Here is an 18686-nt window from a genome sequence, read left to right as displayed (position 1 = left end):
GTGTGTGTGTGTGTGTGTGTGTGTGTGTATGTGTGTGTGTGTGTGTGTGTGTGTGTGTGTGTGTGTGTGTGAGTGATATAAGCGTGTGTTTGTCACAAAGACTTGGCTTCAGATAGCGAGGATGAAAATAGGATCAGTTGATTTGCCAAAAAAAACAGGTGTGCAGCACATCTTACAATCAACAGGTGAAACACCAAAAACCTATTAAGTATATTTCAAAGCAACATTTAAAGCAAGTATTAGAAATATGTCAGTGCTTTAAAGGTTTTCACACTTTATGCAAGATCCATTTACTGTGAAGAAAGAATTCGAGGCAGCGGCAGCAGTGGATTGTGTGTAACGACAATCTTCTGAATAGAAAGTGACATGACTGTTTTGTGATTCTTGTCCGCAGGATGACAGTAAGCAAGCCCAGTTCCTGGCTTTAGCTGTGGTATACTTCATCTCTGTCCTCATGGTCTCCAAATACCGCGACATCCTCGAGCCCCAACGTGAGACTGCCAGGATATGCAGCCAATCAAGCCGCAGCATGCGTCAGGAGATCAACTCACCAACCAGCACAGGTGCTGACAGCTGTGCCCTGCCTTTCTGACATCCATTCTTCTGTTCTCCTAATCTTTGTCTGAGATGACTGTTCCTGATCTACACAAATCCGTTGTGTTACTCTGGTGCCAGCTTGTGAGAGCTAAAAGCCCATTCAGTAGAATAACAGGGATACCCTGCCTGCACTCCATCGGCTCACCTATGATTTATTCATGAGCTCTGCTAATTGCACTGCATAGAATTAAATTGGGACGCAAACAGACTGGTGCCGGAGATGGTGGTTATGAACTTGAATAGGCATCAACGTTCTCGCTGAAATAAAAGGTAGTATATGCCTCAAGTCATAAATCACACATTAAGTCACATGAAAGGAAATCAGTGGCTGCCTACGAGGTTTAACAGAATGTCTGCTGCGATGCCAACTTGCTATTATGAAGCGGACGAGTGAGCATAATTTATCAACTTCCATTCAGACAAACGGTGAAGTGTAAATAGAGGAGGGGGGGGAGAGGCCACAGGAAATATGCAAGTGTAACTTAAAGATAATGAAGAAAGAGAGGATGAGCAGTGAGAAGTTGAGAGATGAGAAAGCAGCGACATTCTGGCCAACTACTGTGGGTTTTTGGGGCAGTGGAAGCCAGGCTTGCTATTTTCAGCCTCATCTGTCAGTGGCCATTAGGCAAGCAATCCACCAGAGGAGAATGGGATCATAGAGGTTGCTGGGAGGAGAGAGGCACACTGCCGCCTTCATAAATTTCACCAGAAAATGGGGGAATTTTCCAGACAGCATGTGGCAGACGATTGTCTGATGGACCAGGAAGCCAGACGAGTTGCAGGCTAAATAAGGCCCCACTGACCTCGTTTGGGGGCATGTGATGAATATTAAAATGGCTGCCCTTGCATCTAGGTAAGCACTGGGTCAGGATGAATCTGAATTTGAGTAGTAAGGCACTTCTGCAGCTTCTGGGCAACAACACACATTTTAATGGGTCAAGTTGATTCCTGTTTTGACCCCGTTTCTATTGTATGAACACACTGCTGCAGATCACATTAAGACTCAGTCCCTCGTGTGTACAGAGAGGTACAGTGTACAGTTTATCATGTCCCAGATCATTAGAGCAGTGTGGCTGTAGGCAGGAGGAAGCTGAAGTAGGGGATTCATATTTTTGTAGCATGGAAGCAGAATAACAGGGAGATAATCTCACAGGAGAATCAGGGCTTCTGGAGAGAGATCTGAGAAGCTGCCCTGGCATGTGGCTCTTTCTGCACATGCTAAATTTACACTTTGGCTATGATTGTAAAGCCAGTTCTGCAATGCAGTTTCATGCACAGGTATTGAATTATTTAGTTTAAAATCCCCATTTCTTACTACCCTTGAGAGATATTATGTTAATTTCAAGTTAACATCTAAACAGGCTCATTGTGATAAACATGTGTGATGTTTAGATCAATTAAGTGGAGGGAGTAAGAAATTGAATTACATTATTTACCATTTTAACCTCTGAATGTATTTATTTATTAAAAGTACCAAACAGTAGATGGTTCTTCTTACTGCTTAGATGTCAGGATTTGTTTTCATTTCTTTGAAAATCTGATAACTTTGAGTTTGAAGACGTTTCATAAGACAAATATTTCCAATTGAAAACATCATTTTGGGAGTTTTTTTATTCTCTTATGTGTTATTGTTTTTTAATTTTGTAAATGATTACTTACTCGATCATAAATGATAATGAAAATGGAAATGAAACTCAAAATGTTTAATGAATAATCAGATTTGAAATAAGATGGTCATTTTATAGAATACTGTTATTAGAATTATTTATGTGTAAATATATTTCTGAGGCTAACTGTAGTCTCTCCTTGTTTTGTTTATGTGCTCTACAGAAACACCCCTAGCGTTTGAAAGCGGTAAGAACTATATTGTGACGTCAGAAGACCTCCACATAGAAAGCTCTCTTCCCCACACAGACTCGGGGATCGGAGAGGAGCAGGTAGCCGGCGTCCTTAACGGGTCCGACCTGAACCACAGGGTGGGAGTGCCAGGTGCTATGAGTGAGCTCATATCCACACTGTCGTCAGAGGTGAAGAAGTCCCAGGAGACCATGTCTGAATCCCCCAATGTGGAGGTGCTGAAAGTGTCCTCCTCCATCATCAGCATCAGTCAGCCCAACAAGGGCATCAACATCAAGGAGATTTTGAAGAGCCTGGTGGCAGCTCCAGTGGAGGGCATGGAGGCTGGACTGGAGCCCGTGTCCTACCCAGACCCAGCTGCCAAGGCCCAGGCCCAGGCCATGCTGCCCATGCAGTTTCACTCCTTTGACAGGTGAGGAAGTGCCAGTGGGTCACAGTCTGTTGCTGCAGAAAATCACTGCTCTGATTAAATGATAAATGAAGATTTTAGAAAAAAAAAACAGTAACACTGGCTGTTTTTGTTTAAACATATTTTTCCAATCATTGCCAGCAACTATTGGATTCCATTTATTGCTTTACAGTATGAAAATCGATCCATCACAGTGAACATTTAGTCGGCATTAATTTTAATCAAAGTCGCATTATCATTATTATCATCACTGGGTAGAGTATGACCTGGAAACACTGTGCAAACAAATATTAATGCAGACTTAATGTTGACGTTGATGGATTAGAAGACACTCTAATCCACCGTGATTAGAAGACACTCTAATCCATCAGAAGATTTACATACTTTAAACCAATTGTTTCCTTAAATGGTAGTAAAAATAAAAATAAAAAAAGTACCCTATAATGTGACTGGTAAGAGCAAACTACTGTATTTAAGTATACAACTTTCATTTGACATGGACAGAAAAAATATAAAGTAGTCATGATTGGTAGTCACAGTCAAAAGCTAAAAGTTGCAGGAACATCTCTATGAGGACAGCAAGCAGACATGTAAAGGTATAAAATATGTGTGGCTGTGGGTGTGTCTGGGTGTGTGCAATCTCTCGATTGACTGCAGAATGGTGATCTTAATCTTTAGGGTTTATCTCAGTTTTTCAGTTTACCACTAATGGTTTCTAAGTAGCATGCAACACATTATTCATTTCAGGCCATTTGAATTGTATTCGTTCCCCGGAGCAAGGAAATCCTGTGTTTGAAAGGGTCTCTGAAGCACTGTGGTACTGCTGCAGTTTATTTACATTCCTGGATTAGATAAAACCACATGGTAATCGGTCTGGATTTGGGTGTTTACAAACTTGCTCCTGCAGGGATTTCAAGCTTTAGCTTCCCCTGATCCCTGTTTCCTATATGGCTGATAAGGTTTTGAGAATCATAATTTTTCTTGGAAGTAATTTGAGTCAGTTTGGCACAAACAAACAAAAATAACCCCCTTGTCCTTGGGATGTCACTGATTTGGTGAGAGTTTATGTTGTCTCCTCAGACCCCAAATAAAAGGCAGAGGACACATTGAGTGAGGAGCAACAATGGGGCCTCCCCTCTCCTTAACGCATGCTGCTGCTGTGCTCTGCTAAGGTGAGCCTGATGAATAGGGGAAACGATGGAGGAGTATGCACAGAGAGGACAGCTGAGAGGGGTGGGGGTCTCCTGGGCTTTGATGACAGATAGAACAGAAGCGGCCACGCACCCCACCATGGCCAGCCATCGTCCTCACCGCTCACAGCCCTAATGGGAACTGGCAGCCTGAAATGAGTCGCCACGGCTAAGTGTATTATTTTTGAAATGCTTTCACACAAAGCCTCCTGACCACATTTACAACTTTGTCTCATGCTTTTCATGTCACTCCCCGTCCAGCCTCTATTTGCTGTGTCTAATTGTTTGCCACCTGCCAGTGAAATGAGCTGCCAGCCATGGAAATGCCTTTCATTTGTCTGTCAGGGCAAAAATAGATTGGGAGTGACAACATCAAAAAAGAAGAAGGAGGGAAAAATGGCTTAAAGTGGAGTGCACAGGGGCAGTTGTCGCAGAGGCCCCTCTCTCAGAGAGGAGGGGTTCAAACTACCCAAACCCAGATTTCCATCTGCCCAGATGGAAATACAGTAAAGAAATACCTCGGTAATCCTCAACTTCCTGCCTTTCCTCTTTCTCAAAAGTTTCCAAATGAGCTCTGTGAGATATTATTTGTCCTTTCAAATTTGAGTTTTCACATGATGGAGAGCAGCGATAACTGTTTTTTATTGAGTTTGCGTGTGGAATGTAACTACAGCACATTTCCTCCGTATCTCTGCTTCTATTTCCGAATAAAGCGCTATTACATTAGGCTCTTATTTTTGATTTATAAAGGAAACATTTCTTTGGTTAGACTTTACATTGCAGTTATCTCCCCCGGCTGCAGACCTCATTAATATTCATCCCAAGATTAATCCTTGCTTTATTCGCCGCAACTCAATTAAGACAATCCTATTAATAAAATATGCACTAGATAATCTATACATGATTCATGAGCTCTCAGCTAATGAATTATTCATTAAAAGAGATTCATGTTTTATCAACATCCTGTAGATCTAATGTAACGTTCCAGCCATGCTGAAGAACTGCTTCTGCTGCAACATTCAAGCAAGGGATGAATTTGGAAAGCGAGATTACATTCACACCCAGTTGGTACAATCAAAACATGCTACTGATGTTCTGAAATCTGTCAATGAGGCTTCACAGAGGGGAGCTGTACGAAGATCTACTAAATAAATGATACTTGTCATCAGTGTTCTTCAGAGCACAGCTGTATCCCTGGAGATATAAATATTTCAGCAAGCTTTCAAGCTTCTCTTGCCTCTCTCTCTCTCTTTTGCTGTATGATTGAGCTGATTTTGATCTGCTAAGTTTATTTTACTACTATTTTTGGTATTGTATGCATGTTAGGAGGTTGTCAATGAGGCAGCACTGTGTCATTTAGTGTGTAATATAATCTACTTTTTGTTTATTTTACCCATAGAGGAAAAACTGGAGAGGTAGTTCATCTGATAAAACAGCTGCTTTGAGAGTTTTGAGAGAAATCAGTTGCACATAATACAAATTTAAAAAAAGTATGAGAGATAAATTACCAAACAGCCGGAAAGACATCCAGACCCAATTCAGTTTGTTTCCCTTGGTATGTTTTACGTGACTAACGGGATGGACTGTTTATATAAAACAGCAACAAAAGACAGTAAAAGTCTGTGTTGTTTTGCTGAGGCAGGATTTCTGGGGATTTGCTTCAGACGACAACAGGCTTAGCTCGTGACAGAGCAAAGGCCTGGCCTATGTCACCCAGAGTAACTGCAGGAGATTGGACGAGACGTTATCTGGCACCTTCACAAACCCAAAGGCCAACTGCAGACCCGATAAGGACAAGCTTTCCTTCTCTTTCCTGTCAGGGAGCTCTTCCAGGGCCAAGTTCACTGCATCATCTTGAATCCTGGGCCAGTCAGATTGCATGTGAACAGAGGTCTGCTGGGTTACAGCTGCGTCTGTGCTTTCTGCCGGTGTTACACAAGGTCACAAGTGTAATTTTCACCTCAAGCTTTTCTTTACATGTTGCATTAATGAGCTATTTCCCTTTCATTTGTAACACCATGTGATGTTTTGTACAGCAGCTTCTATAAATAAACAGGAAACCACTGTTATTTTTAGGCCCCTTCTTGACTTGTGTATGTGTATAATTATCACAGGTTACTGTGATGTTTCAGGTATTTGGTGCCATCTTTTGCATCTTTACTTTCAAAGTTTCTCTTTGAAAAAAAAAGTGCGGCATCTAGGAACGTAATAGAAAAACTCAACAGTACAGACCATAATCTGCAAGTATTTCTCTGCATGTACTTTCTAACAACACCAGATGGTGCAATGTACTGAGTCTGGATAGAGCAACTGCCTAAAAGGAAGGTCTTAAATCTCATGCACAAAATCCTGTAGCTTTGTCCGTTTGTCCACCTGAGCCATGCAAATAAGTGTCAGTAAAAAGGCTCCTGGAGAGTCTCTTGTTAGGATCAGGGAGGTTCAGCAGAGGAGCCATCGATTGCAGGAGCAGATGTAAGGGAAAGTATAGTAGTTTGTCGACTGCCTGTGTGTGTGTGTGTGTGTGTGTGCGCGTGCGTGCGTGTGTGTGTGTGTGTGTGTGTGTGTGTGTGTGTGTGTGTGTGCGTGCGTGCGTGCGTGTGCGTGTGTATGCGTGTGTGTGTGTGTGTCTGTGCCTTGCATGCATTATGCTGAAAGATGGATTTACAGGTCAGGACGTTTACCTTTTAAATGACCTGATAACGTGTGCGCATGCTCATGCTGACATGGCCTGAAAGCAGTAAGAGACAATGAAGATCTCCTTTTGTTAGTAAAACATGTGAATGAATTTAGTTTGATCTGCTTGGTTTGGAGGGTATTTCTATAAATGAGGATTAGAAGTTTGCAAGTTGAATTGTAATTAATGGAGTATAGAACTGGGCGAAAAAGCCTCTGTGCTCGATGCTGGTTTTACTGAAAGTCAAATTTATTAGGACAAGTTTTGAAGTCTAAAGCTAATCTACTGTATGGTTGGCTAATTTGCCAGTGTGTCTGAGTACCAACCCTTAGTCCCAAGTTTGCATGTCCTCTCTGTTACAGTATTGATATCATTTATAACATTTCCACAGGAATAAAAAAAGTGCATTTCCCTCACAGTTCTCTAGTCCAGCAGTTTTCTAGAAATATAATATAAATTCTTACATGCAATGCAATTTCCATGCAGATCACCTGAACATAGCTCACATACAAAACAAACAAATATAATAGTATATAAGATAAATATAAAAGTATAAAAGTATGAGGTACTCGACCTCATACAATCATGCACACATGAACACTCATTACTACCTTACAACTTTCATAGTCCATGGGAATATGATTATTTAGTGCAGAGGATGTGGAGATTGCACAGAGGTATTCTGTATTATTCTATCAAGACCATAAATCAGAGTATGTGAATAATTCTGTCCAATTACTGTAATTAAAGTCTTACAGTTCTCACTTGTACTTGCTACTGCACCCTGGAGCTGTTAGCGGTTCAATATCTTGCTTCTGCTTTGTTTTTTTGTTTTTTCTCCTGTTAAGGATGATACTTGTGAAAAAGAGGCCTTCTCTGCTTAATTCATTTCTAATGTCATCATTTCAATATTTTAACTGTTCTAAAGAATCGTTTTTGTTTTGTTTATATGTGCATGAAACATATTCTGTGTGCTTCCTGCAGGAGTGTGATGGTGCCTGTGAAGAAAACGTCTCCTGGCAGCTTCGCAGTAAACACGCTGGGAAACTGCAGCAGCACCTCTCCTGGCCTGACAACTGGCAGCACCCCCAACATCTTTGCTGCTGCTTCCGCGACCCCTAAAAGCATGATCAACACTACTGGTAGGGCAGATGTTCCCTAAGATTAGTCCAGTATACTTCCTCAGTTAAAATACTTACCTTCAGCCCTTGTTTGCCTTAATGATCCTTTCTATTTCTTCGTCTATTGATGTCACTCCAAGAATAGAACCAAAGTATTTTTCCCCTGCTGCTCTTGCAGGGGGTCGTTGTGATCACTAGATGGCCCTCTTCACCTTCCTTTCAGTGTCTGTGTCAGCTCTGTGCACAGCCAAATACAATCTACTGTTCCCCAGCCACCAGGAATCCTCCTGACTCCTCTGTTTGAAACTGTTTGGATTATACAACAAAACAAATACCGTTTTAGTAGTGAATTTGCACACACAGCTTGCCTTTGTTGTGTTGCTATCTGATCGACTGCACGGCTTCTCCCTCCGCCTGCTGTCACGTTGCTTCTCCCGGGGCTCGGCTGCATCGAGCTGGTCTCACCTCAGGGGTCGTGTAGTCTGGGCCTCTGAAAGGACCCACTTAACACCAAGAACCATTAGGAGCTCCAACACCTTTTTAATGCGCTCCATTAAAAAAAAAGAGAACAACTCAGGCTTTCCTCTCTGAGCACCCTGTGCAGGAATGTGAGAAATGTATCCAAGTGAAAGTGAGCTTTCAGCTAAAGCCACAGGCCCTACTCAGACCCCACGATCTCACTCTCACTGGTTTTCACCTCACAAGGACGGTCAGAAAGATTTTATACTCCGGCGTATGCTGCCAAGATGTGACTCAGGGCTCACCTTTGAATTACTGCCGTCACGACATCTTAATTTTGGCTTTAATACCAACACAAAGTGGAATGTGTAAATAATTGATGGAGATATGTTGGTTGATTCTTCATCTTAGTCAATTTACTAAACAAAATAGTTCCATATGTTTCCGCTGGCATTAGACTGAACCAGCTGAGGGGCTCTTGGATTCAGTTGAAGTGCACAATTTGTTTGACTTGGTTGAAATTTGTGCTGAAGTTGGCGATCAGGAGCCAGATTTATGTTTTAATACCTCACCATTCTCTCTTCGTCTTCTTTCAATCATTTCAGTCTTTGTGCCCTCGCATGAATTTACAGCCTCTGGATGTGACTGTACTGGAATTTCAGTCAGCATAGATGTTTTTTCAGAATTCAGAATTGTATTTCATCTGCGACAACATAACTGTTGCAGTACTAAAATACCATCAATATATATTTTTTTTTTGTTCCCTCCAAATTAATCCTCACCCTTCCGCAAAATTATTATGGATTATCAGAAACATATATATGCAGACTCATTTTTGCCCTGCATTCATTAGCATGCTTCTGTTGGTTTTCCTGCAGGAGCTAATGATGCCGCTCCCTCAACCTCCTCTTCCTCCAGTTTTGTCAACGGAGCCACAAGTAAAAATCTGCCGGCCGTGCAGACGGTGGCCCCCATGCCTGAAGATACGGTAGAAAATATGAGGTACAACAGGGCTCTTCTGTTCAACCATATGTGTTCCTTGTGTTGCTGAACTCACTAATTCAAATTGTGTCACTTAATGTATAAAATCTACTCATACAAAAAGTTGTTTGTATGAAGCTTATCCTTCAAATAAAACATTTTTTTTCGTTCAAAAGTTTAGTTTTTTTATGCTTTTACATTTCCTTTGAACACACTGCGTCCTTTTACCTGATAGAATACTGCTGTGCAAATTCTGCATCCTCACCTTTACTGAACAATGGTTCTTTTGATTTGGTAAATTTAGACATTTTTGCATTTCCTCAACGCTGTTAAAAACAAAATACCACCAATAAAAAAGAGGCGGCGAAGTTCGGCCTAATTCTTCATGTACAATGTATATTTCTGTGCGTATATCTGGCTGTGACCTTGACTCATCTTCCCCTCTTGCTCTAATAGTTTGTGACAGACGTCCTTAGATCTACTCTCCCCCCGACTGCTGAGAGCCCAGGTCTCTCTCTATCTCTCTCTATCTCTCTCCCTCTCTTTGCCTCAGTGTGTTCTGCAAGAGGAATAGAGATTCAGTTGCCATGGCAGCAGTAACCGACATCACTTAGCGTAACTGTGAAGTCAATGATACTACTATCTCACTGCAGAGCCTGCTGACTCCTAACTTGTATTTTAGATGAGGAGAAAACATCCCAGCTGGATTGCCTCTTCCAATTTGATGAAAATAACAAATAAATATGATTATATTATATTATTTGACCTAATTTATTATTAGTTCATTAGCCCGCTCCTTAAATCACAAAACAAAAGGATGCAGGTGCGCCTGTTGTTTCTTTTATTTCTCTTTATTTAGTGCCTTTTGTGAAGTAGAGTGACTCCTCCCGAGCTCAGACCCTTTAGCTCCCTGACAGGATTACAGGAAGCCTCCAGAGATGCAGGCCAGTGTCTTAGGCAAGGATGTCTATGTTAGCCACAGAGACCCCCTGCATCCTGCATTTTCTGCTAGTCTGTCATGGCTCTGCTATGTTTTCCCAGGTTGCTGGAAGGCAGATTACACGAAACATTCGCACAAATCCCCAACCAAACCCTTCCCCTCTTCTCGCTCTGTTTTTTTCTCCTCCTGCTGCTTTCTGCCCATTTTAGCTGGGAAAAGGAGCTTCAGCTCTCCTCATGTGCCTTTTTTTTTTTTTTTTTATCTGTGTGTGTTCACATAGGAGCGCAGAGATATGTCGCAGCATTAGCCGTATCTCGGCCCGCATACAGTGTGAGTTGTACGGCTGCATGACTCCAGCTCACAGTTTTCCTGAGGTGCTTAGATAATGTCAGACTAAAGGCATGTAGTGAGTGTGTAGAAGATAGGCAACTCGCTCTGCAGGGTTGAACAAATGTGATCTCACGTGTAAGCCTGGTAACATATCACAACAAAGATGCAAACAGCTGATGATATGTATGTTCACATGGCTTTTACAGCATTGAAGCTTCTCTTATTGACATCTCTGGTGATAGCAACCGCCCTCTCATGGGTATGTGGCTCGGTTTGCATCCTCTGAAATGTGTTGGCTACCTTCTGCACAGACCAGGACTCTTGGCAGTCTGGCTACACGCTAGCTGTGTGCACAGGGTCGACTGTGGGGCTCTCACTGCTCTTTTTCTGCCTTTCCCTTGATGGACGGGCACAACATTACCTCCCTATACATTTTTGCTCCAAATTAGGTGTCTAATTTCATTTTGTGTCGTCTGTTTTGATGCGTTCTCTTTGACAGCATCACTACAAAGCTGGAAAGGGCCTTGGAGAAAGTGGCGCCCCTGCTGAGAGAGATCTTTGTGGACTTTGCGCCTTTCCTGTCGCGCACCCTGCTGGGCAGCCACGGACAAGAGTTGCTCATAGAAGGTACAGATGTTGTGCAGTGAATTTTATTCTCAGTGCTCTGTGTGCTGTCCTGTCCCCATCGCCCTTCTATTGCATCCACTCCACCGGCTGCCTCAGTGATGGATGCATACACAGTGGAAGGTGTTGACAGGAGAGTCACTATTTTGCACACAAGCTGGGGGTCTGTCACAGTCTGATTAAGTCTGCTTTCCCCTTCATTCATCTCATGGCATGTGTGTGTTGTTTTCCTCATGATTCAATCCACATATTGAGGATTATTTCTAGATGTAGTATTTTTAAACATCAGTGTTTCACAGTCACAACAAATGTCATTTTGAAATGAATGTTGAAATAATTGGTGGCCTTTGCCTCCTGCTGGTGATATTTTTAGTGCTAATGTTTCTCACAACTAAGATCGCTTTTCCAGCTCACCCCATTGCTTCATGCTGGAAGGGGATTTTTATCTGGTTGGTCAAATGTTGTTGTTTTTTTTATTTCAGAGTAAACTTATGAGAAATGTTTATTGTGCACTATTCACTGTTATTGGAAAATCAAAAAGCATTGAACTGTATTTGCATTGTATGAACATTGTAAGAATTCCCTTTTTCTGTTTTGTGCATTGAAGAATTCAGCTGAAATTGTTTACATTAAAATCTAAATTCACTTACGTGGAGAGTAAAACAAAGTTCAAATGCTGACAAAAACCTTGTTAAACTCCTCAAAGGTAATGCAGTAATGGCTGTTGATATTTATGTCATAGCACTGTAAGTAAAACCTGGTATCAGGAGCATCTCAGCCCACTCCTGCTCCTCTCTGACAGAATAACACAGGCCTCAGCTTTGATGACTTTAATTATTTTTTATTTTTAAAGGCATTAAAGAGGTCACATTGCAAACAGTTAAAGAGCTGTGCTGACTGGTTTGGTTGTGCACAGTGTTTGCAGAAGTGTATTATCCCTCTGCTGCACTCCACTCTGGTCTGGGCTTATTTCCTGGTGGCCGTGTGAAGGCTCCCATCGCTTTCCTCGGCCCTCGGCTTGGCAGCCTCTCACAGCGCTTCTTGTGCCGAACCTCAGGGACTCCATGCCTGTGTGTGTTTGCACTGCCACTCTTTTTCCCCTGCGCTTGTTTTGGCCTGTATTCACAAGGACGCGCTGCCACCGCAGTCAGCACGCGCATGTGGGAGACGTGCGTGTGTGTGTGTGTGTGTGTGTGTGTGTGTGTGTGTGTGTGTGTGTGTGTGTGTGTGTGTGGCCTCCAGTCTCTTGACTTGCAAGTGAAATGCTATATCTACCTTTTTTCATTGCCAAAGTCTTTTCTTTTAAGTGTGAGCTAAAGCGATATTAGTTTCAGGGGTCTATGCAGAGAATGACACCAGGTTGAAAGAATGCACTCCTGTGACTTTATTATAGCCAATCCAGAAAACATTTGTTTGACACAACATGTCTACTTTATCCTGATCATAGTTTATCTGAGAACTACTTACACTGCAGTTAAAATGGACCAAATCTTCCATGGCTAATATTACAGTGTTTTGAAATATCAAATATTGTATTTAGGTTTATTTAGCTTGTTTTTTAACTAAGCGGCTGGGTCTAAAATATGATGGATCTATTCCTGAGATGTGTTTCTGCTGTTTAAATTTAATCTTTGCCAAGCTTCCTCACGAGCTGGGTCTTATTTATTTGATATAACCAGTCCTGTCAAAATGATTGGTGAAATGATGCATTAAGTTCTCTTCTACATTCATGAAGAGGACATTTGAAGTATTACTAATTGCTTTTTAAATATGTTCCTCTATACATCATGCACATACCAAACCTTGTTTAAATAGACATGTGGGTATGCCATGCACATGTGTCTGAGGCTACTTGCTCAATGTCAAGAGAGAGGAATGGAAAATCAGGTAGCAAAGCCCTGACAAGTGTGAATATGTCTGTTACCCTTTCACTCAAAGTCTGTCAGCAGACTGACCAAGCTGACAAACCAGAGCTGATCTCAAGACTGCCGACTGTAACCCCCACAAACAAGGTCGTAGATAGACAGCAGGAGCCTCTTCACCCGACGTGTTTAACCCCCTCTGGCTCTGTGAAATGTGCTCCCTGACATGGATTATCTGACAAAATAAACACAATGATTAATCACATGCGCTAGTACACCTATAATATTTAACTTTATCAAGCCACGTCAGTCTCCCCCAGCTCCAGTGTGTTTGTGGTTGAAACGATTTTGCTTTTCTTTTCTCTCTTCTTGGCCCTTCCCAGGCTCACAGTTAAAATACTATGCTGTGGTGCAAAGGCGCTCCATTTACCAGTAATTACCAGCCATCCATCACTCCTTAGATTGCCCGGGGTCAAGCCCTCTTGTGCCCCGTGTGCCCCCTTCGCCTCACCCTATTCCTTCACCCCCTTTGCAGACATGTGGTCACTGCGGCAATTATGTTGAGTGCACCCTGAGCTTTACACTTGGAGTTGGTGGCTAAGCGCTGTGTGCGAACACTGCTGCTGTTGTGATGCCTGACGCCTGCTCCTTGCTGTCCCCTGAGTGGCCCAGCCTGCCGGCACATCACCCCACAATGCCACATTCACCCGTGCCTTAACCCTGGCCTGTTTACAGGAAAGGACTGGCAGGCCGTGTTTAAATAGAATGCATTTAGTTTGTCTACTAGCACAAGGCCAGGGTCAGTTGGCCACCTGACTCCTGTGTCAGACTGGACTGACTTATGGCTCAGCATGTCACTGCTATAACAAGGGGTCAACTGTGGCACTCTGTGTACAAGAGAGGGGTCACATCCTCTCAGAGTATTTACAATATGTTCCCTTGGACAGTCGACTCTCATGAATAGAAATGGATGGAGAAGCAGTGACCAAAAGATCCATCCATCCAGTGTAATAAATATTCTGCATTCTGTGTTACATCATACACTATTCAGACAAGCAAAACTATTTCCATTCAGTGTTGTCTGTTGACCTTTGAGGAGCAACCCTCAGTTGTCTTATTCCCATACAGATCTGAGTTAAAATCATGAAAAAAAATGAGCTGTCATGGTGTGTTTTGCTCAACTGATCATTGTTCATAGCTTGATACAAATGTATATATTTAAATGTTGTCCAGTTAATATCTACATGAAAAGGCTGGTTAATGTACTTCTTGTGTTTTACATTTTGGTGGGACTGCAGCTTTGTTTACATTTGGACAACTGAAATGACATTTAGATCTACATTAAAATGTCATTATGAAGTTTTAGTTTTGTAGCATCACAGTGCAGTTACAGTGTGGTGCAGATTCAGATTTTCTGCATACTGTCATGTCACTCTTACCGAGATTTTCAAACATGGATCCATCTTTAAATAAAATGCAAAGCTCACTGTTTCATAGATATTTTTAAAGATTAGTCATTTTATTAATAGAAGATTAAACATACTATAATTTCATATAGTAGATGCTCACGTACAGTGCAAAACTCATGCCTTACAAATCCCAAATCAAAACCCACATTTGCAGAGCTTCTTTTAATGTGCGAATATGTTTTCATTCTATCAGCTGGTTTTAATTTGTAATTAATGTTGTGTGTTGTCACCTCTGTTGGATTTCCTACTTGTACAGTGTTGTTTCTGATCATTTTAATATGTAAAGCATACAGCATGAGCATCATGAAAAGTGCTTTATAAATAAAATGTATTTTTCTTATTTGCAAATTTTTCGACCCTCTGATTGACACCCCGTCACTTATTGTACAATCACATCTGTGTGGCGTAGAGCTGTACTCTGCCAGTCTATAATGAGTCGTACAGAGTTGTTTTCGTTGCTTTATTAACGACTGCACCTTTAATGGTTCTCACCAAGTGCAGCACAGCAGAAGGGGCTCGGAGGTGCAGAATACCAGACCAGTTGCAGCCATTGTTTCTACAAATGAGCTTTTCACACCTGCCTATGTTTCATTAGAGAGTTGTCTGCCTCAGTGACTCACTGTCTACAGAACGGAGATGTGGGAAGAATCTGTGAACGTCTTCTGTGAGCGTGTGGCATGTGTGAAGATAGGTGTGTGTGTGTGTGTGTGTGTGTGTGTGTGTGTGTGTGTGTGTGTGTGTGTGTGTAGGGAGTGTTCACCTGTAAATGTGTTCCAGATGCATTTGTTTTTTTAGGTAGGCAAATTGGGAGCACAATTTATGGAATTTTGCCTAAAATTTTCCAAAAGCAATATACAGTATTGTTGTCGTAGTGATATATTCTGTCAGTGCTTTATTGTGTACATTATTTATTAATAAGTGTTATCATCTGCCTCATAAATAATAAATTAGCTGATTATACCCACATATATTATTTGTTGTATGTGCTAACATCTATGGTTATTATCCCTTCTGTTCATCTGCTTTGTCTCCAAAGGTCTAGTGTGTATGAAGTCAAGCACCTCGGTGGTGGAGCTCGTCATGCTGCTTTGTTCTCAGGTGAGCTATTTTTTTTCTCTCTCATCCTCTTCACAGTCCTCTTTCCCAGCCTCACTTCAGCTTTTTTTTTTTTTTTTTCTATGTACCATTCTCTCTTCTTTTTCATGTTCAATATGTCTTCCTCCACTGCGCTTCTCTTGATAGCACATCTTCTGCCAACGTTATCTCGAGACGTGTAAGGAAGGACCTGGTTTCAACTCTGACGCATTGCACTCGCTAATTCGATATGCTCAGTGCAATAGTCCATTTCACTAACCTCTTACTTTAAAAGGTGTCTTTCAAACACAAACGTGCACACACATTAGACATACTCCGTATTCAGTCCGAATTGCAGATATTTTTGTAAATGTATAATTGTGGTTAATCATTGCATTCATTTTAAGGGTTCTAGCTTATATTAGAGAACAAGTTATCTCATCTCTCTCTGAGCTTTGCTTATCAGTGTATTATTTTTTCCCTCGAAGCAAATGTTCCAGACAGATGATGCAGACGCATACTGCTCTCTGACTTTCTCACTACACCCCAGAGCTTTATAATCCCAAGCCCTCCTTAAGAGAACGAGCCCCACCTCGTGCAACCCGGGTAGTGACTGATCACCTCCGATCTGACCCTCTGAATCTCTTGTTAAGCTCATGTTTTAAAGAAGGTCAGAGCCCTGATGTAGCAGTTAGAACAAGAGATATTTAACATACCTTCTGTCAGCCCATCAGTCTTGCGTCGGGAGCCCATAAGGAAGCCATTACTTGGTGCCTCTTTGTGGATCCAGACTGCCGGGCTAGAGCCTTAAAGGAGGTGGATTGCCACTATGTGTGCTCCACGGTATCCGCAGTCCGAAGCGCTCTTCAGCAGGGAGTTCAGCCTGTGTTATATGGAAATCATTATTCAGGGGATTTTCTCCCAGAAATGTACATAAATGCGGCCGGCAGCATTGAGTTATTGTTGCTCTTTTGATGGTTTTCCGATGGGCTCCTTTTTGTGCTGCTTTTCTGTCTGTAGAGTGTCTGTGGGAAGTTGGGGTTTCCAGCTCAAGGATTTATTGCAGATGAGAGCGTCAGCATGCTGTTAAGGGTCTTGAGTCCATCCCACCCCCCTGTACTCAGATAGCATTACTGCGGCTCCAGAGGTTCCTGCCATTAGGGGCTCTGGGGATGAAACCCAGGCTGAGATATCGATCAGACAGCGAGGCCTTGAAACTGGACTATATAGCTTGGTGTCCTTCCACAGCCTTTCAAACAGAGATGAGCCATCGCTTTGCATCCTAATATGGCACTATCCATAATCGATCCAGGGATGTTACCAGCTAATATGATTTAAAATTCACAATGCAGTGATGGATAGTTGCTATCAGTTTTGTCTATATTACTTCTTCCAGGTGACAAAGCCCATACATGCAGAGCTGTTTATCATAAGTAAATATAATTCTGACTGATGTTTATATTGCAATCTATCATTAATTAGTGTGTCCTGCAGCAGAAACTGCTTCTTAGGTGAGTTTCAAAAAGCGCAGCAAGTATTCTCGGAGGCAAGGTGAGCTTTGGCTGAAATCACTACAAAATGCCAACTTTGACATGTCCCTCACATATTTCAACATTAATGTTTTAAGACAGCAAGGATCGCACTTACCTGACCTTTAGTCGCTCTCTGTTTTGTGACCTGTCAGTTTTATGAATAAATTAGTGCTAATGATCTGCCTTTTCTTATTTATGCATACTAATCACAGCAATCATCGTGAGGCTGGCTGCGGCTGCAGACACTGTGTGTCTCTCCTCAGCCCGGGCAGCTGAATGAAAAGGTCAAGCAGCTCTGTTTCTTGTAACAGTTTAAACACACGGGAGAGGTGGAGGGGGGGGGGGGGGGGGGGTCTCGAGTGGAGCCACATAGATTTAGTGATGGAAGGCCTCCAGATGTGGAGAGTATAACAGAGCAAAGCACAGCAGATAAAAGCAAAGGCTCCTGCACACTGACAGGTTGGATTGAAACACCACAAATACTTAGTGCCCTGCTGAATTTCAGGAAGATGAAAGTGGGAGGAGAGAGATTATTCTCAAGGCCAGCAAGCTGTTCACTGGGATCGCAGTTGTCCAAATTTTAGGTGGCGGGCTCTTCAAAGACAGAACGAGGAGTACTCAGTGACTCTATACAGCGTTATCAGTGGCTCTCCAACATTTCCAAGTATCGCATGTATGTGTCCTAAAGAATTCACCTGCTCTTTAGCATTATGGAGCTTTTTAGCCACTTATACCAAATTTGGTTTTCCAGACGAATCTGCTGTATTCTTCTATTTTGTCGCTCCCATTAACACCGTTTTCAGCTGCAGCAGTAGGCAGCTGTTTTCAGCAAAACAGCACAGGTAAATGAGCTGTATGCAACATCAAAAACTGTGTCAGCAAGCTGCTTGTGAATTTTTTTTCATGAGTTTGTGGGAATTAAACTTAAGCTAAAAAAGCAAGTTGGATTTGTCAGGTCTGCTAACACATGACAAAGAGAATGCTCATACTGTCCATGCCTACTGGATATGTAAGAAGGAAGTAATTATCTTACAAATCAGTTATAACAATAGTAAAGGGTGACAATAAGAAGTCAAGGCTGTTTCTGTATTTATTGTGGTACTAATTTGCCCCAAAAGACCAAAATCCTCAATCAATGCAGCTTTAAAACTGAGACTTTTTATACCCAATTCACTAAACAAACGTAAAATGGCGAGAGGTGCTGCACTCTGGTCATGGTCTGCATTTACATCAAGGATCACATCTCTTTTTTTAAGGAGGTGCACGTCAGGCCTAATTCCCCTCAAATGGGCTGCTGCAAATTTTTTTAATCCCTGCAATCAAAGGCAGCCTCCTCAGGGAGGTCTGCTCTCCAGTAAAAAAAAAAAAAAAAAAGACAAGGAAAAGCGAGCCTCTGTAGTCCGATACCAGCTGTCAACAAGAAAATAGTGAATTTGACTGGTTCGTGCTCTACCTCCACTGACCTGCTGCCACTTTTTCTGGCATTGCCCAAGTGTCACATCTGCCTTGATTTCCTTATTTATTTTTGTCACGTGAGTGTGATGCGAGTGGAGCCTCAGAAGTACAT

General features: G+C 42.1%; 1 protein-coding gene across 1 annotated transcript in view; it reads left to right on the top strand.

The window, feature by feature from the left end:
* Positions 1 to 18686, top strand: part of nbeab (neurobeachin b) — a 185019-nt gene that overhangs the window by 80242 nt on the left and 86091 nt on the right. The window contains exons 29-34 of the mRNA XM_069161250.1: positions 395 to 563; positions 2428 to 2866; positions 7712 to 7869; positions 9186 to 9309; positions 11058 to 11185; positions 15550 to 15611. Of these exons, the coding sequence (XP_069017351.1) occupies positions 395 to 563; positions 2428 to 2866; positions 7712 to 7869; positions 9186 to 9309; positions 11058 to 11185; positions 15550 to 15611 (1080 nt within the window). The remainder of the gene's footprint in view (positions 1 to 394; positions 564 to 2427; positions 2867 to 7711; positions 7870 to 9185; positions 9310 to 11057; positions 11186 to 15549; positions 15612 to 18686) is intronic.

Source organism: Embiotoca jacksoni, unplaced genomic scaffold, assembly GCF_022577435.1.
Source record: "Embiotoca jacksoni isolate LCO1_2020_lvr unplaced genomic scaffold, fEmbJac1.0.p SCAF_28, whole genome shotgun sequence".
In the NCBI taxonomy this organism is placed as follows: domain Eukaryota; kingdom Metazoa; phylum Chordata; class Actinopteri; family Embiotocidae; genus Embiotoca; species Embiotoca jacksoni.
Note: the sequence above shows the minus strand (reverse complement) of the source record. Positions and strands in the feature narration are given on the sequence as shown.